The sequence below is a fragment of the Talpa occidentalis genome, unplaced genomic scaffold (assembly GCF_014898055.3).
Source record: "Talpa occidentalis isolate TD23 unplaced genomic scaffold, MPIMG_talOcc4v2.1 talOcc4.18, whole genome shotgun sequence".
Taxonomy (NCBI): domain Eukaryota; kingdom Metazoa; phylum Chordata; class Mammalia; order Eulipotyphla; family Talpidae; genus Talpa; species Talpa occidentalis.
In genome coordinates, this window is record NW_023601851.1 from 10,593,708 (window position 1) to 10,617,618 (window position 23,911).

The 23,911-nt window shown below is 47.2% G+C and overlaps 1 protein-coding gene across 1 annotated transcript in view; it reads right to left on the reverse strand.

The window, feature by feature from the left end:
• Positions 1 to 23,911, reverse strand: part of LOC119250861 (uncharacterized) — a 117,437-nt gene that overhangs the window by 85,744 nt on the left and 7,782 nt on the right. The window contains exons 4-5 of the mRNA XM_054697681.1: positions 17,321 to 17,464; positions 9,125 to 9,217 (exon numbers count right to left, since the gene is read on the reverse strand). Coding sequence (XP_054553656.1) covers positions 9,125 to 9,217; positions 17,321 to 17,464 — 237 coding nt within the window. The remainder of the gene's footprint in view (positions 1 to 9,124; positions 9,218 to 17,320; positions 17,465 to 23,911) is intronic.

Genomic DNA, 23,911 nt, shown 5'->3' on the forward strand with positions numbered 1-23,911 from the left:
CTGTGTCCAGTGGGGCTGGAGGAGCAGCGCCCCGGGAGAGTCGAGGGAGGATTGAGAACCTGGAGGAGGCGCCGCCAGCTCGGACCCCGGCACGCAGGGAGGACGTGCCTTGGCCGGGCTGACTCTCCGGAGGCGCTGAGACCGTCGCGGGCGGGGAGGACACGTGGGTCACTCGGGAGCGCGGGCGGGGGGACGGTCCCGCAGGGGACCCGGGACGGTCCTCCCCCCGCAGAGCGCGCCACGAAGGCGCGAGCCCCCATGGGTGTTGGTGCCAGGGCCGCCTCTGCCCGGGCTGGTGCAGGTCCCCCCGCCCACCGCCGCCAGTGGCTTCTCGTCACCCCATTTCCTCCGCGGGCCTTGCCGGTCGCTGTGGAGAGAATCCCCAGTGAGCGCCTTGAGGACATTTGCGCCCCATGGAGGACTCCACCCACCATGGGCCATTCCCTGCACCACAGGTTCTGGGCCACGTCGCCTCTGAAGCCCGAATCCACTCCTCCCCAGGAACACCCTCCCAACTCCCCCCCCCAGTTAGGGACTCAGGCCCCTGGAGGCGGCGGCTCCGGCTTCCCCGAGGGCTTCCCTGGAGGGCCGGGAGCAGTCAGAGCCAGCACAGGGCTCGCTGCAGAGGGAAAACGTTCCCGGGCTACTCAGCAGTGACCGCGGCGAGCGCTGGTGCCTTTTCACAGACTTCACGTGTCCTTCACACTGTTTCCTCACCTCACCCTGAAAGGCCAAGGAGCAGGGTGCGCAGAGTCACAGCGAGACGGCGCCCCAAGCGGCGTCCACGTCCTCCACCCCAGCTCTCCACAGGAGGACGGCCCCGATCACTCTCTCCTCAGGACGGAGAGAGAGTCCACACTTCACCTCACCTTGGCCGACATGTGGGTCATCGCAGCCCAGCCCAGGAAAGTCTCAGGACACGAGCTGGAAACAACGCGGCCTCTCCCCGCCCGAGACTGCTTGATGCTCATCCCTGCTTGTGAGAAGGTGAGCAGCTCATCCTGGCCTGCTCTTGGGATGTATTTTCTGTCTCTCAGAATGTTCCACATAATCTGGCACACATCCAAGTTTTTACAGATTTGTTTCATGAATTTATACATATTATTAGTATTCTTCAAAATATCACAAGTCAGATTAATTTATAACTAAGGATTTGATAAGGTAACTCTAGCTCAATTATTTGGCTTTCCAAAATACTCGTTTAACGAATACTTAAGATTTATTTATTTATGCACACAAGAGCTGGGGTACAGGCCATAGATGCCAGGGTTGAAAGGATTCACCAGAGACAGAACAGGGAACAGAGCAGGCCGAATGACAAAATAACTGCTGAGCGGTGCAGCAGGCCAGTCAGGAGAGGTCTGAGTCACATGTCAGTCAGCTCCTGGCCGGCTGGGGATCCAACTTGTGCACAGTGGCTGTCAGTAGTTTGAGAGCACTGTGTTTAACCCCTGGGCCACCAGGGAGGCCCCTTACCTTTAGTTTGAGGTCAGAAGTGTGACTCATTCATTTCCCCCACTTTTAATCAGGAAAGCTTTGGTTATTTGGGGTCTTTTGTGTTTCCATATGAACCTCAGAAATCTTTGTTCTGTTCCTTTGAAGAATGCCATCGGGATATTTATTGGGGTTGCAGTGAATCTAGAAGGGGCTCTGGGTTGGATGGCCATTTGGACAATGTTGATTCTTCCAACCCATGAGCTGGGTCTCTCTTTCCATTTCTCTATGCTTTCTATTATTTTTTCCACAATGTTTGATAGTTTTCCTTGTAAAAGTCTTTTACCTCCTCTGTTAAGTTTATTCCCAGTTAATTTTTTGAGTGTGCAATTGTAGGTGGCATGGCTTTGTTAATTTCCTCTTCTAGTTCATTATTTGTACTTAGGAAGGCATATGTTTTTCAATGCAGAGTTTGGTGGCATTACATACACTCACTCTGTCGTGTAACTCTCATTTCTGAAACCAGGGTGTCCCCGAAGGCTCACATACATCCCCAAAATAGACCTGCATTCTTTCTGCTCATTGCTTAACTGTTAACAAAGTCAAACGATTCTCTGTCTTCTAGCCTGGCTACATTACCAAGATGAACATGTTCTTCCCAAGCAGTTCTGCTTCTCCAGAGAAAGAGAACCTCGCAGCTCAAGACCAGCCATCCACCTCGGTCTTATGGGTACACTCCCTTTCATCCAGGGGATGAACTTAGGGGTGGGGGCGACCAAGGGAGATGGCACAAACCTGCACATAGCACACACCTCTTGTCCCCATACCCGAAGGATAAGCGCCCCACACAAGAATGGACCCATAGCCTCCCTGCTCCGTAAGTCTCAGACCGTGCAGCTGTCCACAGCCACTGCAGCAAGAACTCCATCCCCAGCCAGGGAGCTGACCCACAGGGCGCAGCACCTCTCCTGTCTCCCCGCGGCTCCCCTCAGCAGTGGATTTCAGTGGATCTGCCTGTTCTGCTCCCCACTCGTCTCTGGGGAGTCCTCCCCCGCCCCGGTCCATTCCCTACCCCTGGAGCTCAGGGTTCCTGTAGTGTCCTCACCGCTGGAGCGTGGACAGTGTCTCTGGGCTGTGCTGATCCTGCACGTCCTGACCCCGGGATGTGGCTGAGCTGGGCAAGGTCCCCACGGAGCACGGTGGAGGCCATTCCTGGGCCTCCGCCGACAGCATCACCACCCACCTGGGCCACCCACCCATCCACAGAAGCCTCACCCGCCACACCCCTGGACGCCCCAACACACCTGCAGGGGGATGTGACACGAGTCACCTGAACCCCTCACCTTCAGAGCAGAGAGTGACCCTTGCTGCAACAGCCCACATGGGTAACGTCACAGCAACAAACACTTCCAGGAAACATGGCACTAGCAGAGGAGCGCTGTCTTATAAAACCCTGCAGGCCTCTTTGGACCAGGTCTGAGGTGAAGGCTGAGGGGCCCGATGTCATCTTTAATGGGCGCTCGAGGACACCTAGGAGCCTGCAGCATCATGGAAAGCGGCCTGCAGCCTAGGGATGAAAACCTCAGCGACCTCCCATGGCGTGTTGAGGAATATGGCCCGTGGCCCCGACATGCCAGGTGGAGTTTAAAGGGACCAATGTACCTCCCCCTGAATCAGGGAGGATGCTCTCAGGGGACAGACAACCCGTCAGTCACTGACTTGGAAACACAGGATGGGGGCTCTGGCTGTAGACATGTTCCTGACAGAGGAAGCTATGTAGAGGGCGCGGGCAGGGAGGAGCAGGCGCCCAAGTCCCAAATCCATGATCAGAGAAACAATCCCCGACGGGCGGGCCTCGAGCCCAGCCCTGCGGAGAGGATGCCACGGAGCCGACACAGGGCACGACTGCAAATCCACAGAACGAGGCTAGGTGTGGACATGCAGGTGAGTAACAGGGGCAAACTCAGCGGGCTTTGGCGCCTCGGGAGAGCCCTTAGGCCAAGCCCCTCAGCAAGAGACACGCGGCTAAGACCCTCACGACCAGCCCCCACTCCCTGCCCGCCACAGCCATGGGAGCCCCTGCTGCTCGGCCCCAGCGGCCACCCCTCGGGACCGTTCTGCTCAGGGAGGTTTCTTGTCCTTACTCCTATGAGTAAATGTCTGGCTCTTCTGGAACTCTGGGCTCCACTTGGAACTACTTTCACACAAAAGAGAAGAAAAGAAGAAGAGCACACCAAGGCCTCAGACTCCGGGCCTGCTGCTCAAACTCTCTGCTCGGCATCATCACAGCGCCAAAGAAATACACCAGGAGGTGCCCGGGGCCGCTGGGGGAAAGGGGTAGAGAGAGTGACATCAAGGACTTCCTCGGCCACGACCTTCCACGCCAACTACTCACTCCAAGGTATGAACTGACTCAGACAAAGGCCACATTCAGAGCACGGCCAGCAACGTCGGAAGGGATTATGTTCAGAACAAAGAGAGAAGGAAAAAGACCTGGATTACATCATCACCTCCAGGAGGAATACAGGGAGACGAAGAAAGGGTCAGGGGAAAAAGACAAATCTAGCAGGCAGATGACAGAGCTGAGACACCAGCAGGGGACAGGGCAGAAGAGGGGCCAGGAGGGAAGGAGGAGCACCAGGGCCTGGGGTGACGGGTCACAGGGGTGGTGCGGACAGGACATTTGCAAGAATTATAAAGAAGGGGAGCGATTCAATATTGCACAAAGATGAACAACAATTTAATAAAAAAAATTAAAAGGCAAGAATCCTTTCCTTTAAAAATAATATAGGAGCCTCTGGTGGCGCAGGGGTGAAAGTCTCAGCACTATGAAGCTGCTCTCAGTACTGCAGAACAAATTCGATCCCTGGCCAGGGAGGTGACCCACATGGCACAGTAGACCTCTCCTGTCTCCCCACTGACCCCTCAGCAGTGGATTTTGGTAGATCCACCTGTTGTGCTCCCCACTCTCTCTGTGGAGAATCCTCTCACCCCCTCATAACTCTGGCTTGCACCCCAGTTCTTGTATGCAGAAGTAATCTTCCAAAAAAATTCCCTCATTTTGTAGAACTGGGGAGTAGGCCAGAGGTTCGGGGTGAGAGGATTCACTAGATACTGAGTGTGGCGACAAACAGGCAGAACCACTGAAATACCTGGCTAACGGGAGCAGCGGGTGACACAGGAGAGACCTGCTGCGGCCTCTAGCATATGTGGGACGGCTCCCTAGCAAAGGCTGAAACCCTGGCCAGAGCAGGCAATAGCGCTGAAACTTAACCCCAAGGCCACCAGGGAGGCCCTGAGAAACTTTCATCATGAAAGGTAGGTAAAGGACAGCTGCAGACCTCAACCTATAGCCGAGAGCACACATTTCAACATTTCCTTCTAGAGGAGGACATTTTGGTGGTGAGCAATTCCAGCATCGGGGGGCACCACAGAGACTTAGAGTACTGGACAGAACGTGACGACTAAGTTAGAAAACACAGAGAGATCACTTACCCACACAACATGCAGTGTGCCATGTAGACAGACAGCTACCGTGAACATGAATAGCATCATCCAGGAACTTAAAAGGATACTAGAAGCAACAGCAACAGGAACAGAGACATCATCACTGCATGAACTTGGGAGAAGAGTGAACCAGGTAACTCCACGCAATTAGGAGTGAAACTATATGTGAGTTCCCATTGCTCTCAACTGAATGATGTGGTTTGAGCTCCTAAGTTTGAATATTTTTTTTTAAGATTTTTATTTATTCAAGCATACAACAATCAGGGTACAGGCCAGATGTGTGGGAGGGTGAGAGGATGCACCAGAGACAGAGCGGGGAACAGAACAGGCAGACTGACCGAAATACACTGCTGAAATACATGCAGCGGCCCAGACAGGAGAGGTCTGCCGCACCATGGGGTTGTTCCTGGCCAGCCAGGGAATCAAACTCCCACCGCAAAGGCCGCGAACAGCTTCATAGTGCTGCGCTCAAACATCTGCACCCACCGGGGGAGGCCTGCCTGCCCACTCTTGACATTCTTAGCATTTCCCTCCAGTGTGGATTTTGTCATGCCTAGTGAGGGCTGACTTCCTGAAAAGTTTTCCCACATTCTTCACAATCATAGGGATTTTGTCCAGTGACATCTCTGATGTCCAGTGAGAGCATGCTTACTGGAAAAAAAATTTTCCCACACTCTTGACACTCATAATGCTTCTCTCTAGTGTGACTTCTCTCATGTTTACTGAGGGATGTTTTCTGGCAGAAAGTCTTTCCACACTCTTGACACTCAGGGTTTCTCTCCAGTGTGACTTCTCTGATGTCTAATGAGGTTTGACTTTTGGGAAAAAGCTTTCCCACACCCTTCACAATCATAGGGTTTCTCTCCAGTGTGACTTCTCTTATGTCTAATGAGGTTTGACTTACGGGAAAAAGCTTTCCCACACACTTCACAATCATAGGGTTTCTTACCAGTGTGACCTCTCTGGTGGTGACTGAGGGATGATCTCCAGGAGAAAGTCTTCCTACACTCTTGACATTCATAAGGCTTCTCTCCAGTGTGACTTATCTGATGGTTACTGAGGGATGATTTCCAGTGGAAAGTCTTACCACACTCTTGACATTCATAAGGCTTCTCTCCAGTGTGAATTCTCTGATGCTCCCTGAGGTAAGACTTACGGGAGAAAGCTTTCCCACACTCTTCACATTCATAGGGTTTCTCTCCAGTGTGACTTCTCTGATGGAGACTGAGGAATGACTTCCTAGAAAAAGCTTTCCCACACTCTTCACAATCATAGGGTTTCTCTCCAGTGTGAGTCCTCTTATGTAGAGCAAGAACTAACTTACAGGAGAACACTTTCCTACATGCTGGACATTCATTGTGTTTCTCTCTAGTGTGACTTCTCTGATGGTGAATGAGGGATGGTCTCCAGTGGAAAGTCTTCCTACACTCTTGACATTCATAAGGCTTCTCTCCAGTGTGAATTCTCTGATGGTTACTGAGGGATGATTTGCAGGAGAAAATCTTCCTACACTCTTCATATTCATAAGGCATCTCTCCAGTGTGAATTCTCTGATGCTCATTGAGGTAAGACTTACTGGAAAAAGCTTTACCACACCCTTCACATTCATAGGGTTTCTCTCCAGTGTGAATTCTCTGATGTCTAATAAAGTGTGCCTTACTAGAAAAAGCTTTCCCACACCCTTCACATTCATAGCATTTCTCTCCAGTGTGAGTCCTCTCATGTAGAACAAGAACTGACTTACAGGAGAACACTTTCCTGCATGCCTCACATTCATAGGGTTTCTCCCTTATATGAGTTCTCTGATGGACACTAAAAGCAGATTTCCACCTGAAAGTTTTCTTACATACCTGACATGGGTAGCGCTTCACTCCCGTTTGAGATTGTGGATGTAAAGTGAGGGCAGTCTTCCATGAGTAAGTTTTCACATAATCGTTAGAGCCAAACAACTTCACTGCAGTGAGATTTCTCTGGTATCCCCTCTGTAAGGAAATCTCAGCGGTGCCCCCACACTCATCAGGTTGATCGTCTGCTTGTGTTTTCTGATGTTCAGTCAGAACAGAGGTTTTAGAGGCCACTTCACCATATCTCTTATATCCCAAATTATTCTTTCCTAACTGGGTACTCTCACGCGGATAGGTGTGAAATGTGTTGCTGAGACTGGCCCCACTTTCACAACATTCCTGCTGCTCGTGTTCAACATACCTAGGAAGATTCAAATGCACTGGAGTCATCTCCGCTGCTCTCCCCTTTTCATTACAACTGCAGAGAGTCTGTCCTCCTTGGGTTCTGTCTCGGCCAACGAAAGGTACCTCATCACGGGTGTCCCTGCACTCATTGCATTTATGGGCAGCCCCTTCTGGAAGGGCTCCTTTAGGTGTAAATATTGTTTCTTCACTCACAACATTTCCTTGTTCACGAAATTCAAAAGGCTGTTGAAAGTTCTGAATCACCTGGTGACTAAGGTGCTCAGGATACTTGATGGGTTCCCTCATTCTACTAAAGACCTCCTTGTACTCTCCAGCATGCCCTTCATGAGGCTCACCAGGGATCATCATGGTCCTATGTATAGTAAAGTTCACAGGCATCATCGCTGAATTGTTTTCATTTTTGATACTATGGTTCAAACAATGAATTGAGTGCAAATTGCTTTTTTCCATTAAGTCAGTTCTCTCGTTGAATGCTATTTTGCTGCTGGTGGTAAGAACTTGCCACACATGTCTGCCCTGATTTGCAGGGCTGTCCTGAGTCAGGTGATCCACAGTATGGACATCTAAAGTGAGATAAAAATGGCCATGTCTCTAAGCATTTTGAGTGAATACTACTAAGTGGCACAAAAGCTCCTGTATTACAACACAATTTACAGGTATTGATTTTCTGATTCATGCATTTTGCCCATAGCAAATTATGGGGAGACTAGATTTTTTGGTATTTTTTATTTTAGCATAGAAGATCTGGGGTGTAGGCCAGAAGTGCAGGAGTGGGGGTGCTGTAGGGGAGCGTGGAGACAGTGTTTTGAACAGAACAGGTGGACTGACTCAAATACACTGCTGAGGGGAGCAGCGGGTGAGACAGGGGAGGTCTACTGTGACAAAGTGGGTGAGCTACTTCACTGTGGATCAAACTGAGGCCATAATAGTGAGAGCTAAGAGACTTAATCCCTAGGCCTCCAGGGAGGCCCCAATTAACAGATTTTCTAATGCCAAACCAGGATAACAAAGCAGTAAAACTAATTTAATAATTGCTTTGTAAATCATAAATATTTGGTGAAAATAGTCCTTTAACTAGATTTGTCAATTTCAACCAGAAGCATTTCATCCAAAATAGATCCTACACACCTTCTTTCTTAGACTGACCCTGTGCAGCTCTTGCAGGTACTTTCTGAATAACCAAGCCCTGCAGAGGCCATGGCTTTCCCGGAAACCTGTGGACTGAGTGACCCAGTCATTGCCTAGGCACTTTAAGCAAGAGGCCTGCTGAGACACAAGGACTCTGCTTCTCCATTTCCTTAGTTTTTCTTTCGATCCCGGCCCTGGCCACGGTCACCTGCAGAGGTTCTCAGAGGCATGCACATCCCTCCACGGCAGAGACCTGTCAGTTCTTATTTAAATACATAAGGCTCAGAATCCTAATACATGCAGCAAACTCTGCCTCATCATTGTGTCCCACGTTCCTGCTGATAGGAAAAAAGTTCTGCATCCAGCCTGTGGCTATCAGTGTTAAAGTCTTTTCCCACATCATTCTGAGAGTAACACCCTGGTGTTCTCAACGCACTCGCTGGAACCTGTGTTTCTGCTTTGTTCATAGCAGCTCCTGTTTTTATGTCGTGTGTGACCTCCCCATAAACATACAGAAAGAATAAAAAAAATTCCTCAACTGGAACCTAAAGAAAACAGTTTATGAGAATACACTAAGAGAGAGAATAGAGATATGTGATTACTGCAGAATCATCCCCATGTATCAGGGACTTCATACTGGTTTAAGAACATAGACGGCCATTTTTAAAAGAGCAGGACGTAATTCACAAGAAAGTAGTATTTGGAAACTGAATAAAGAATCAGTTTGATATATGCAGACACACTCTCCAAGATTGGACACTGAAAAAGCACCTCAGTGTGGCCAATATCACTGGCCACACTCCCAGCCTCCTCTCAGCCCCCTGGCCTGGCAAGCACTGACTGACCTGACAGGTCCTGGTTTGGGGGATCGCCCACAGTCCACGGCTGTAATCCCTGCTCCGACCTGATGCTCTCCTCAGGATCAGTAACACAGTGCCCTGTGATGAGAAACAGTGGTGGTCTTCGATCAAGTTCAACTTCAGTCTTTGAAAACTAACAAATGCAGTGTGAAGAGCTGTGCAAAAGAGGCCAATCTGAATCTTTCCAAACGAAAACCGAAACACCCACAATGTACACTGCCTGCCATGTTCAACCTCACCAACACTCAGTTTCATAAGCAAGTGCACACTTGTCAGTGCAGAAGACAGCACTGCACTAGAGTGTTACACTGGAGCTTCCTCACCTAAGGACACCAGGTGATTGCAGGTCTCCAGTATCACATCCCAGTACAGGGTCCTCTGATCTTCACTCAGGTACTGCCACTCCTGCCACGTGAAGTTCACAGCCACATCTTCAAATGACACTGTCCCTTCTGAGGGAACATTTCTCATCTCAGGGCCGGCAGCCTGGGTCAGACAGAGCAAGTGCAAACACATCTTATTTTGTGGGTCTTCAGTACTGTATAGAATTTGCAGTTGAAAGAGCCTCGCCTCTACATTCACCCCTTTGGTCCTACAAGTAGAACTATAGCTCACCTTATATATTTGGAAGTGTCTATGATTCTAAGAATAAAAGGATGAATAAAATTGGCTCCTTGAGGAGCTGATAGCCTGGCTGGCAGGTTTAACAGACTCACACCCGGAATCATGTGATAAAGGAGCTTCATAACAAATTAAAAACATGTGCAACTTTGTGCCAATATTTTACTCCCATGACCTCAAAGCCTGCTATCTCCAACTCACAGTAAACAAAAACTGAACCCAAAACCAGGATGTTCAAGCAATGAGGTGGGAAAAAGCAAAGGTAAGAGATGTTCAACTACAAGCAAGTATAAACCAGAGATGCACTATTGGGGTTGGAGATATTAGGGTTAAAATAAGGGGGGTGGGATGTATGGGGACTATAACCAAGATGAAAATGCATAACTTGTGCAGAAATAAAAAATGATGTAAAACATATATAAAATAAAATCTTAAGAAAAGATGTTCAGCTGACAGAGTCAGAAGAAGACAGATCAGGTCATCACTTCTAAAATGGAAGGACAAAGTGGAGGAGAACTTGGTAATTACTTGGTGGCTGAGGTATGAGGAATGTTTTCCTAATATGCTGTCTGCATGAAGGGCTGGTAGACACTGGAATTCCACACGCAACTGGACATGTGTCTGATAGATCAGGAAGTCTAAGGTGAAAACAGAAATTTGGGAATCAGGTCCTCCCTGGTGGCACAAGAGTTTAAGTCTCAGCACTATGAAGCTATCGACAGCTGCTGCAGCAAGAATTCAATCCCCAACCAGGGAGCTATCCACAAGGCACAGCAGACCTCTCCTGTCTCCCCGCTGCTCCCCTCAGCAGTGTATTTCAGTCAGTCTGCCTGTTCTGTTCCCCACTCTGTCTCTGGTGAATCCTCTCACCCCCTGCACCTGTGGCCTACACCCGAGCGTTTATATGAATACACAAAATAAATATTAAAGAAAAGAAAGAATTTGGGAATCTCCAGGATATTATTGATAGTTTTCATCACCGTAGGGGAGAACACGGTGACCAGAACAAAAGGTATTGAAAGAAGAGGAAAAACAACTAAGAGACAAATATTTCTTTTGGAGAAAGAAAAAAATAGATCATAGCAATGAAAGAGTTTTGAAAAATAAGATACACGGTATAAGAAAACAAATATCTTAAGAAATCCGTAAATTTATTCCATCATTTCCTTTGCTATATAGTAAATCCTGTGCACCTCCACATACATATAGAATAGGAACCCATTAAAATAAATTTCCATTTGTATTAGCTAAAAATGGATTCAGAGGATTTTTCCTCAACACAAAACAAGTCCTTGACAGCCACAGGCGACATCAACATTCCCAGTGAGAGTAGGACTAACAAAGACGCTCAGTGTCCCCTATTCACAATGGGTTTGGGTGACGCTACGTAACAATAACAACAAAAAGACAACATACATAAAAATGGTCATAACTAGTTATAATTCATTCTTGGAAAACTAATGAAAGCCACAGTAAAGCGACTCTGGAAAGGAAAACCCAGTGAGCAGACTATAACACACACCCGTGTTCACACACACAGGAGCTCCTGTACGCTGCCAGTGAAATGACAAAACAGTAAGCGATACATATAGCGGAACCAAGGGCAGAGACTGAGCTGGAATAAAGAAACCCGGAGGGTTAAACAATGAATTAAACAAATGCAAAGACAAAACAGCATCCAGGACACGATGAGCCTGCTGCACTGACAGCAACTCTTGCAAGGTAACCCGGCACATCCCAGTTTAGGAAAACAAAAATGTGTTCTTATTTATAGTCTCATTGATTAAAACACTAATACGAGAAATAAAACAACAGCAAAGAGAAGGTGGGTGGCTCATGTCTGCGCACAGAAACTCACGGGGACCTCCCAGCAGGAGTGGGCTCAGGATGCCATAAAAGGACCGTATGATGAAATGGGACAATACAATCCCCTCGCACTTTCGACCCTGTTCAAAATGGAAATGTGCAGCCATGAGTAAAGGACTGGAATACACAGCTCTGCAAATCACATACCCAAGCAGGTCCTAACACATGAACGTTCTCAATACGATCAGTCACAAAGGAAAAATGAATCAGAAGTACAAGAGATGAGATTTCACGTCCGCTGGGATCACAATGATTTAAAAAGAAAGAAAAGAACAAGTACTGGCAAAAATTGGGACCTGGCTCCCTTGCGCACTGTTGTGGCAAGCATAAATGATGCAGCCAGGAGGGAAGACAGGAAGGTGATTCTCGGGAAAAGGGAACTCAGAATGACAGGAGGACCCACCCCCACCCCGGGGTGTTCACCAATAGCAGGGACAGCAGGAACGGGCAGAGACGTTTGCTCACCTACTGTCACTGCACCACCAGTCATTACAGCCCAAAGCAAAATCAACCCAAGCTCCAGGTGATGGATTAATGGATAAATAAGTCTGGAAAATACACATAAGAGCATATTAATGAGCCTCACAATGGAACTAAACAATGACACACACTACAATATGAATGCACTCCTGTACGATACCTATGAAATGATAAAACAGTTAACAATGCAATAAAATAAGAGATTCACCAAGAAAACAAGGTATAATAAGACTCCATTCATACAGGTATGAGTTGTCAAACTCTTGAAAACAGAAAGTAAATGGTGGACACAGGGGCTGAGGGACAGAGCAGTTGGGAGCAAGAGTTTAATGAGTACAGTATTTTATTACTGGGAAATGAAAAAAACTGGAAGGTGGTGATGGCTGTATAACACTGTCAGATACTAAAAGCCAAAGAACACCACATGCAATAACAGCGAAAGGAGACTTTTTATTTTACATTTAAATAAAGGGTCAGGGGCTTTCCTGGTGGCTCAAAGGTAAAGACACTACCTATGGAGCTGTCCCACAGCCACAGCATCACGAGTTCAATCCCCAGCCAGAGAGCTACCCACATGGTGTGGCAGACCTCTCCTGACTCGCCCACTGCTCCCCTCAGCAGAGTATTTCAATAGATTTGCCTGTTCTGCTCCCCAGTCTGTCTCTGGTGAATCCTCCCCCCTCCCACACCTCTGGCCCATACATCAGTTTTTGCATAAATAAATTCATCTTTTAAAATATGAATGAATGAATGAATGGAGGGCCACATTTTCTAGGAAAAGGAGAAAAAAGAAGCAACTGTCATGCTGGGCAGAAGAGCAGCCACTGCTGCTCCCCACAGTGCAAAGGTTTATAAAATGAAACACTTGCATGGTCACAGGTGACAGAAGAGCTGGTAAAATTAGGTTGCAAAATATATTCATTCTATCAATATTTTATAAACATCTATCAAAATAAAAAAATCTACCATTAACCGTAACTTCAGCAAGAATCATACGTATGACAAATGCAAACACACCTACTATACTCTAGACTCGATGACAGAAACCTGAAGCTCTTTATTAAAAAGTACATTGAGCATCACTGACATAAACTCCCAACAACCAAAGGTCAAATGATGAACATTTGCGCTACCTGGTTTTACTCAGCGAGTGTCTGTGTCATGACCCTTGTTCAAACATGTCCCACTGACCCCTGAGTACTTTCTCCCCCTGAACTCTGAGGTGTCACCACACCCTGGCCAGTCAGAGGCAGAAAAGGGAGCAACCTCATCACTGAGAAAATGCATCCATCAGGTTTGGCCAAGAATGAGAACTGTAATGTGAAAGAAAGTGAACACACACACTCACACACATGCACACATGCACGCATGCACGCACACAAGGCGGTGCTGTTGTCAGCAACCATTAAGATATCAGGTAATACTGAAGAGTAACTTGCATTGGGTGAGACTAAACTCTGGAACAGAGAATCCCTTTCTGGTGGCGGGAGACCTGGGCTGAGAAGGATCTAATTCCACACGGGAGGGCACAACACAGGACGAGGTTTGCATGTTGCATGAGCAGCAGGTGCCATCGGGACAGCTACAAGCACAGTCAGGTAGGAGCCGAGCCTGTGGTACTAGGCCTGGGCAGGAGGCCCACGCTCAAGTGTAACTGGCAGAAATGGCAAAACACAGTTGACTGACTCACTAAGGAGAAGTGCAGACTGAAGACGGGAGGCCAGATCGGAACACAGGGACTAGCTACATTCAGGAGCACAAGATACTCAAGCATTCAGGGACACACAAAAGAAATCATCAGAGAGACTATGACAGAAGTAAAAACAAAGAAATTTGCATCTTCCAAAACACTGAAGACGGAGGAAAACTCACCAACACATACGACAAGGTCAACATTGCCCTGATCCCCCCCAAAGGAAGACAGCATAAAAGGGAAAAATAGACCAACACCACCAAAGAACAGAGAAGCGAAAATCCTCAACAAATTCCAACCGACTTAATACAGCAACATGGAGTCTCCCTGGTGAAGCAAGGGGTTAAGGCAAAGCACTATGAAGCTATCCACAGCCTCTGCAGCATGAGTTCGATCCCCAGTCAGGGAACTCACCCACACGGCACACGCCTGACCTCGCCTGTCTCCTTGCTGTTCCCCTTAGTAATGTACTTCACCAGATCTGCCTGTTTTGTTCCCCACTCTGTCTCTGGTCAATCCTCTCACCCACCACATGTCTGGCCTGTACCCCAGCTCTTATATGGATAAATAAATCAATCTATAAAATTCCAAATGGATTAAATATTTGGTGATGTACTTGACAGAAAATATAGGACACACTAAGGACAGCTGCCCCAAAGTGCACTAGGGAACACAACCCCAACACCCAGGGAAACAAAAGCAAAAATCAACAAGTGGGACATCACTAAACCTAAAAGCTTTCATACCTTAAAAGAAACCAGCCCCAAAACTGAAAGGCAGTCTACAGAACAGAAAAAGAATCTGCATGCCACACATATGACAAGGGGTTCATTCCAAAATTTATAACATCTCCAAACAATGCGAGAAACCAACTGATGACTCAATTAAAAATGGACAAAGGGGGGCCTCCCTGGTGACACAAGGGGTTGGGACGCAGCCTATGAAGCTTTCCACAGCGCAAGCCTCTGCAGCGCAAGTTCGATCCCTGGCCGGCAGGGAGCAACCCGCATGGCGCAGCAGACCTCTCCTGACTCCCCACTGCTCCCTCAGCAGTGTGTTTCAGTAAGTCAGCCTGTTCTGCTCCCCATTCTGTCTCTGGAGAATCCTCTCACCCTCTGCACCTCTTGCCTGTACCCCAGTTCTTGTATGCATAAATGAATAATTCTTAATTAAAAAATGGACAAAGGAACTACATACACTCTTCTCTAGAGAGGGAATTCTGACATCCTACAGACAATAGGAATGTTCACCTTAATTTATTTCAAGATAAATGTAAATTAAAGGCACACTTTGATGCCACCTCACCCCTTGAGAAGGCCCAAATGAAAACGAATGGATTTATACAAATCAGGGGGTGAGGGCTGAGAATTTTATGGGGACTATAACGAAGATGTAAATGATTACACTGTGCAAAAATGAAAATGATGTAAAATAGTATTTAAAAAAGTGAAACACTAAAAAAAAAAAAATGGAATGAACAACGCTGGAGAGGGCACAGAGAAAAGGGAGCTCTCACCCACGGCTGGTGGCCATGAAAGTCGGAACAGACCCTGTGGATGAGGGTGCAGAGGTTTCTTAAGGAAATAAAAACGGAAATTCCATATCATCTGCAATATTTCTATACATTACCCTCACGGGAAAACTCAAACACAGAAAGATTTATCCCATTTGTGAGCAGAGCAGCTGTGTTTCCAACTGCCCAGTCATTGCCCAATCTACATCCCTTCGGCAGAGGCAGGGCAGGAAAGGTGGAGTACACACAGAGGAGCACTGCAGGGCTGGGAGGAAGGAGCAAAGGGCCACACTGAGGATAAAATGGGTGGGCAAGGAGGTGATATTGTTTTTTTCTTTTTTAAAAAATATTTATTTATTTATGCATACAGGAGCTGGGGTACAGGCCAGAGGTGCAGGGGAGGAAGGTGAGAGGATTCATCAGAGACAGAACAGGAAACAGAACAGGCAGATAGACCGAAATACACTGCCGAGGGATGCAGCAGGCCAGTAGGTCCGCTGCACCATGTGGGTAGCTCCCTGGCTGGCCGGGGGATGGAATTTGTGTTGCAGAGACTACAGACAGCCCCATCGGTTGCATCTCAACCCCTTGTGCCATCAGGGAGGCCCCAGGAGGTGCTATTCTTGAGTGAAATAAGTAAAAAGTAAAGACACATATGAGATAGCTTCACTCATCTGTGGAAAATAAATACCCAAAAAACATTTACAGCCAAAATACTTGAATAAAACTTGAACAGGGTCATTTGAAGGTAAAGATGACCACCAGAGGGAACAGGGGAATGGGTGGAGAAGTTAGGGAGGGAGGCAGACAGGAGATGGGCCAGAGTGGTTTGGTAGAGGGGAAACAAGGGGTAGGGCAAGACACATTAGGATTGTAGGAAAAAACTGGCAACTATTTCAGCAGAAGGCTTTTAGTGCTACACATGTCAATGACAGATCGAGGAGGGAAAATAAGTAAAAGAATAAGAAAAAAGTATAAGAAGCTTTAAAACAATTTAAAAAAATGAAATTTCCCAAAGGTCACACATGGTGTTCTCAAACATGGCAGGAACTTTTGGAGAGTGTAACTGGACTGGAGAGCAACTTAGGGTGTAGTGAGTGTCACTAGAAATGCATTCAGACCACACCAAGGAGAAATGCGCAGGAGCAGAGGATACAACGGCCAGAAAAAAGGACTCTGAGGAGTCTACTGGGCACCTTCGGTTTGCAGGCCACCTGAGAGAAAGGCAGGGGCAGGTGTGTAAGGATCCCCATTGGACTCAACGGCACACATGCCAAGACTGATGCCTGCATGAAAGTCTCCAAGAGTTGTGTAGGACACAGTATGATTTTAGCTACTGCACAGAAACCTTAAAAATTTAGTTGGAGCCTCCTGGGGCGGCGCAAGGGGTTGAGCGTTGGGTTGTGAAGCTGCCCGCAGCCTCTGCAGCGCCAGTTCGATTGCCAGCGAGGGTCCCACATGGCGCGAAGACCTCTCCTGCCGCCTGCTGCTCCCCTCAGCAGTGTACTTCGGTCCCTCTGCCTGCTCTGCTCCCCGCTCTGACTCTGGTGAATTCTCTCACCCTACTGGCTTCTGACTGTACCCAGTGTATGTATAAATAAATAAACAAATCTTGAAAAAAAAAATCAGTTGTCCTTTTTAAAAGACATGCGTCTCCTTCACCCCCATTCTGCACTCAGGTCCTCAAGCCCCATCCTTCCCCTCCTCCCTCACCCCGCACTGGACCAGCGCAGAGCTAGGGAGTGTTTCTGTCCAGCGGGGTGAAGAGCCACAGGCCACACCTTCAGCGTCATCAACCGCGACCCAGGCACAGACTCTGTGCTGCGTGAGCACCAGGGCAGAGCCCCATCTTCACACATGCTGGAAATGTGAAGTGCCTGGATCTATGCCACACCTTTCTCTGGTGAGGAATGTGTCCCTGGAGAAAACTATGTTTCTAATTTACGTGTTTGTTGAAATACTCCCATAAAGTCAATGCACCACGAGCTGAAGCAAACACAGCACTCACCAGAGACTGGTCCATTGTCGCTGCTCTCACAGATGCGCCAGGGCTCTGGAGGCGGCGCTTGGAGGGGCAATGGGTCCAGCACAGAGGACGGAGGCAGCTGCATGGGGTCCTGGAGTCTCCTGTCCAGAGCCCGCCACAAGCTACCTGAGGACACCAGAGAGTCACTGCGGGTGCCGGCCGTGTGACACTTCTAGCAGGGGCAGGAGAGGCCCCGCGAGTCCATGAGCGGCAGAACGTGGGTTGATGGTTCACCATAACTTAGTAAAAGGTGACACTGCCCACTCCCTGATCAACAGTCACGCCAAGAACAACAGTCTCAAAGCTGATGAGTCACTTCAGAGTGTGGACACGATTTCCAAGGAGACGACGCCCCGAACGCACTGTTCTGCCAGGACACCCTGGCAATGGCTCGGTGCCTCTTCCCGCCCTCCCCTCCATGGACACCCAACAGAGATGCAGTCCCCAGGGGTGAGCACATCCAGGCAGGAGGCCAGAATGCAGTGGCCAGCAGGACGCCGCCTGGGGGCGGGAAAGCAAAGCGCACCCGGAAATTCAGACAACAGGCCTCTAATGCCCCAGGAACTCCCCCGCACCCCCCGCCTTGCAAACCCAGTTTCCCCCTGACCTCCCCTCCCCCACAGGGACCGCCTCCCCCTGGCAACCCACGAGATGTCACCCGCCCACCCTGGGTCCTTGAGTCTGGCCCCGGGCGCAATAACCCCCCCAAGAAACGCAGCCCGGCTCTCCCCTCCCTCACCGCCCGACATTTGGGGGGCCCAGAGGAGTCAGCGCACATGCGCACAGGCGGACCCGCGCTTACCCAGGGCCCCCGCCTTGGGGACACCGTCCCCCCGCCCGGGGAAGACGCCGGGCAGCGTCCGGGGTCAGGGCCGGGCGGCCGCGCCTGGGACACCCCGAAAAGGCCGAACCTTCTCCCCAACGGCCCTGCCCCGCCCCCCACGCGCGCTCCGGGGGGAAAAGGCTCCAAAGCGCCCGACTCCACGCGGCCGCGGCCCCCACTCGCCCGCGCCCCCCGCTCCCCAACCCCCGGCGTCTCCGCTCACCCGCGCCCAGCCTCCCGGGACAAAACCGCGCTCACCTCGGGGCGCCCCAGCGCTCGCGGAGGCGCCAGAACGTTCGAAAGGACGGGGGCGGGGCCGCGCCTGCGCAGATCGCGGAAGCCCCGCCCAGAAACCTCTGCGGGAACCACAGGGGCTGGAGACCACATTTCCCACAACCCCTTGCGCAGCCCGTCGGGCCGTCCTCGGGGTGGGGTTGAGGCCTGGAAGTGGGAGGAGTGGAGGTTGAGGAGAACCGGCAGGTGGGCGAGGCCCGTGAAAACTGCGGGGCCCCTGAGGGGTTCAGGGCTCTGAGGGAAGAGAGCTCAACAGGGCCGCCCTGGGGCTGAAGGGGTTAAGCACCTCGCTGACTGACAAGCTATCCGCCCCCTCCACAGCAGGGAGCCACCCACAGGGCATGGCAGACCTCTCCCTTCTTGCCCACTGCTCCCCTCAGTAGTGTATTTCAGTCAGTCGGCCTGTTCTATGTCCCACTCTGTCTCTGGTGAATCCTCTCTCTCTCTCTCTCTCTCTCTCTCTCTCTCTCTCTCTCTCTCACACACACACACACACACACACACACACCCCTTTGGCCTGCACCCCAGCTCTTGTATGAATAAATTTTAAAAATATACATAAGAAGTTCACATACAGTCTAAATAAGACATTCAGATACCAAGACACATTTCATCAAAACCAACATTCAGGTATTTAAGAAGCATCTTGACCTTCTGATATCTGGATCACAGAGTCGGTGTTCAACATAAAGATGCTTTGCTTAGCTAATGTGAATGGACAAGAATTCTACGCTGTTATGAAAAGCTCACCTGCACTTTCATCACATGCTTGTGAAGATTTCTTTTGGCAAAAACGTCCAATAATATTCATGGCTCTATTACTACCATGAAGAAACATGAGGATATTAATAAACTGTTAGTGTATTCCCTGAAGGAGAAAATGATGAAATGAGTTGAACCTCAGCAGGTTTCCGTGTCTAACTTTTATGCCCACAATGAAGTCCACGACTCCTCTGGGTGATTTACATCAACCTTTTCAGTCAGACACAAACAGCATATCCATTTAGATTTTCTTCATCCATGATGCATGACACCATCATAAAAGTACCCAAGCAATTAAGATGTAAAGAAACTCATCAACTGGAGAGGGTCCCTTAGATGTTTGACACACGAAAGTCAAATACATAACTCCACCTACATACCAGGAGAAAGCCATAGAGTTAAGTGATTTAGGGCTGAATTATATTCATCAGGTCTCTTCACAATATCTCAAGTATGGTTGATTAAAAAAAGGACAAAGAAAATAACTATACAGGGCCCCAAACCATCGTCTTTAACTCTTACTTATTTTTTTAAAGATTGATTTTATTTATTTATGCATACAAGAACAGAGGGGTAGGCCAGAAGTGTACGGGGTGAGAGGATTCCCCAAAGACAGAGTGCAGAGCAGAACAAGCAGATTGACTGAAACACACTGCTGAGGGGAGCAGCAGATAAATCAGGAGAGGTCTGCTGTTTCATGTGGTCAGCTCCCTGGCCAGGGACCAAACGATAGCTTCATAGTGCTGTGACTTAACACTGTGCACCACCAGGAAGGCCCTCAGACTTTTCAGTTATGCTAATATTTGGTGTTTTAATGTTGGCTTATGCTCCATAACAATTTTCTGACTTAAGGAATATAAAGTGTTTCTCACTTCCTACTGTATTGCAATACCTTAATATGAATCTAAATTGCATTATAAATTACTTAATCATATTTTCACTTCTTTCAAGTTTCCAGTATGAAAATCTGGTGGCTTCAAAATTCATATTTGGACAAACCACTCACTCATCGCTTTCCATTTACAGTTTCTCTTGGTTTGCACTCTCTGAAACCAAGCTGTGGGTGATACTATGTGCATACTTCAAACCCACTATGTAGACATACAATGTGGAATCCATTATAATAAAAGCTACTGTTTTTGAGTGTAATTTCTCAAAAAAATGTTACATTATATAGGTTCAACTATTTTAAAATTTTACTACAATTCAATACATGATAACATTTTTGGTTCATTTCTCTGGAAGTATAAACAAGCTATGAGAGAGAATGTGTGTAAAATGACTGACATTTCCATTGACATTCACATCAAAAGGAATGAAATAACTGTGACTGTATCATTAAAGTGAAAGAAGGAGGTGAGGGACCTGAACCCTGAAAATAAAAAAAAAAAAAAACTCTATTAAAGGAAATAAAAGACAGAGAGAAATACAAAGATGTTCCATCCTTCTAGGTGGGGAGAATAAACATCATAAATGGCCTTATTGTCTAGAGCAATTTACAAACTTATGCAATACCTATCAAATACCAAGGACATTTTTATAAGGAAACAGAACAATCCCCACATTTATATGAACCCATAGAAGGTCCCAAATAGCAAAAAAATCTTGGGAAAAAAGAAGAAAATGTAAGTATCACATTTCCTGACTTCAAAATATATATAATGCCAACAGTAATCACAACATTATTTTACTGGAACAAAACCAGAACTCAGAGCAATGGAAGGCAACTAAAAACCCAGAGAGCAAATGATATAAATATGAAGAGTTCAATCTTGGACAAAGGAGCTAAAATCATACCATTCAGACAAGACAGCCTCTTTAATAAATAGTACTGGGACGGGCCCCCTGGCAGCCTAGGGGTTGAGTCAGTGCTATCACGGCTATTCCAGGCCAGAGAGCTGACCCACACGTGGCACAGCTGACCTCACCTGTCCCTCTCACCGATTCCCTGAGCAGTGTATTTCATTGGATCTGCCTGTTCTGCTCCATACTGTGTTTCTGGCAAATCTTCTCAAACCCTGAATATCTGGTCTACACCCCAGTTCTTCTATGCATAAATAAATAAATACATATTTTTAAAAAAGGGTGCAGGGAAACATGAATAATGACTTGTAAAAATAAGAACCAAGACCCATTCAAAACTCCATACAGGGCCTCCCTGCTGGCACAACATATGTAGTTATACATAGCCACTGCAGCATGAGTTTGATCCCCAGGTAGAGAGCTATCCATATGGTGCAGCAGACCTCTCCTGACTTGCCCGCTGCTCCCCTCACCAGTGTATTTCAGTCAGTATGCCTGTTCTGTTCCTCACTCTGTCCCTGTTTGTGATACATATTGAATCCTCTCACCCCCTACACCTCCGGCCTGTACCCCACTTCTTGTATGCATAAATAAATAAATCTTTAAAAGAAAAACTCCATACAGAAAACTAATTCCAAATGGATTAAAAGTTTGGACATAAGAGCCCAAAGCATGAAGCACTGAAAGAAAATAAAAGGGTACACTACAGGACAGCTGCTGCAAAATGCACGAGGGAACACAACCCCAATGCCAAGGGAAACAAAAGCAAGTTTCACAAGTTTGGACAACACCAAATCTAAAAGCTTTTAGAACTCAAAAGAAACCAGCACAGAAACAGAAATGCATCCTACAGAATAGAACACACGCAACACATCTGACAAGGGGTTCATTCCAAAATTTGTAAAGTTCCCACCCAGAGTGAAAAACCAACCAATGAGTCAATTGAAAAGGGCAAAGGAGGGCCTCCCCGGTGGCTCAGTGGTTGAGTGCTGGGTTGAGAATCTGCCCGCGCGGCCTCCACGGAGCCGGTTCAATCCCTGGCTGCTCACCGGCCACCAAAGGAGGGTCACACATGGCACGCAGACCTCTCCTGGGGCCCACTGCTCCCCTCAGCAGTGTATTTTGGTCCTTCTGCCTGCTCTGCTCCCGGCTCTGGCTCTGGTAAATTCTCTCACCCTCCTGTGCTTCTGACTGTACCCAGTGCATGTATAAACAAAAACAAACAAATAAATAAATAAAACATGCTTCTATTGAAAAAAAAGAAAAGAAAAGGGCAAAGGAAATAAACACTTCACTAAAGAGGAAATTCTGAGGTCCAACAGACATAGGAATGTTCACCTTAACTTATTGTAAGAGAAATGTCAATTAAAACCACACTGAGATGCCACCTCAACACTTGAGAATGGTCCAAATAAAAAAAGATGAAATGAACAACGCTGGAGAGGGTGCAGAGGAAAGAGAGCTCTCACCCATGGCTGGTGGCCATGAGAGTTGGACTGTCCCTGCAGATAATGGGGCAGAGATTTCTTAAAGAAATGAAAATGGAAATTTCATATGTCAGCAATACTTCTACAAGTTATTTATCCAGAGCCTCCCTGGTGGTGCAGGGGTTAACACACAACCTACAAAGCAATCTGCAGCCACTGCAGCATGAGTTTGATTCCTGGCTGGCCAGGGAGCAACCCACATGGCAGGGCAGGCCTCTCCTCTCTTGCCTACTGCTCCCCTCAACAGTGTACTACGGTCTGTCTTTCTGTTCTGTTCCTCACTCCGTCTTTGGTGAATTTTCTCGCCCTCCTGTGCATCTGCACTGTACCCCAGTTCTTGAATAAATAAATACATTTAAAAAGTAAATAAATAAAAATTAAAAAAGAATGAATTAAATCTTTTGGAAAAAAATCAATTGACTTTATTAAAACCTGCATTAGGTTCACATATAGTCTAAATATTTAAATATCACTGTATGCTCCATGTTGAAAATAAAAATGCAGGCATTTAAGAAGCATTCTTGTTCTTCTGAAACCTGGTTCCCTAAATTGGTGGTCAACAGAGTCATTACTTAGCTACTGTGCATGCATAAATTCTATGCCCAGTATGGGACAGTCACCTGTTCTGTCATCATGTGTCTGTGAAGATTTCTTTTGGCAATGATATCAAATAATATTCATCTCTCTATTACTACCGTAAAGAAACATCATGATTTTAATAAACTGTGCAATTCCTCAAGGAGTCTGTCATGATATGATTTGACATGTTCCTCTGTCTGACTTCAATGGCAACATTAAGGCCCAGAACTCCTGGTGATTTTGATCAATGTTTTGAGTCAACCAGAAGCAGCATGTCCGTTCATATTTTCCTGATACATGGCACATTACTGTCCTAAATTTACCTTGCAAGTTAGATATAAACAAATCCATGCACTAGGACAGCCTCTCAGATGTTTGAGGCAGCAAAAAAAAATATATATATATATCAAACGCCTGACTTCACATACACAAGGGGACAAAGCCAGAGAATGAACGGATTTAGAGCTGAATTATATTCATCACCTCTTCATAATATTTCAAGCATGACTGACAAAAAGTACGTGGAATGTAATTATACTGGTCCCCAACACATCACCTTGCACATTTAAATGATACTAATACATACTTAGTGCTTTAATGTTGGTTTATGCTCCATAAAAATATCTGATTTAAATATCAGTGAAGTTTTTGAATTATTATTGTACTGCAATTTTTAAATGTATATTTAGAGTTGATTATTCTATGACAACTTAATTTTCCATATCTTTACTTCTTCAAAGTATCATGCTAGCATGAAAATGGTGGTTGCAAAATATCTATTCGTACAAACCACTCATCACTTTACATTTGCAGGTTTCTCCCCAG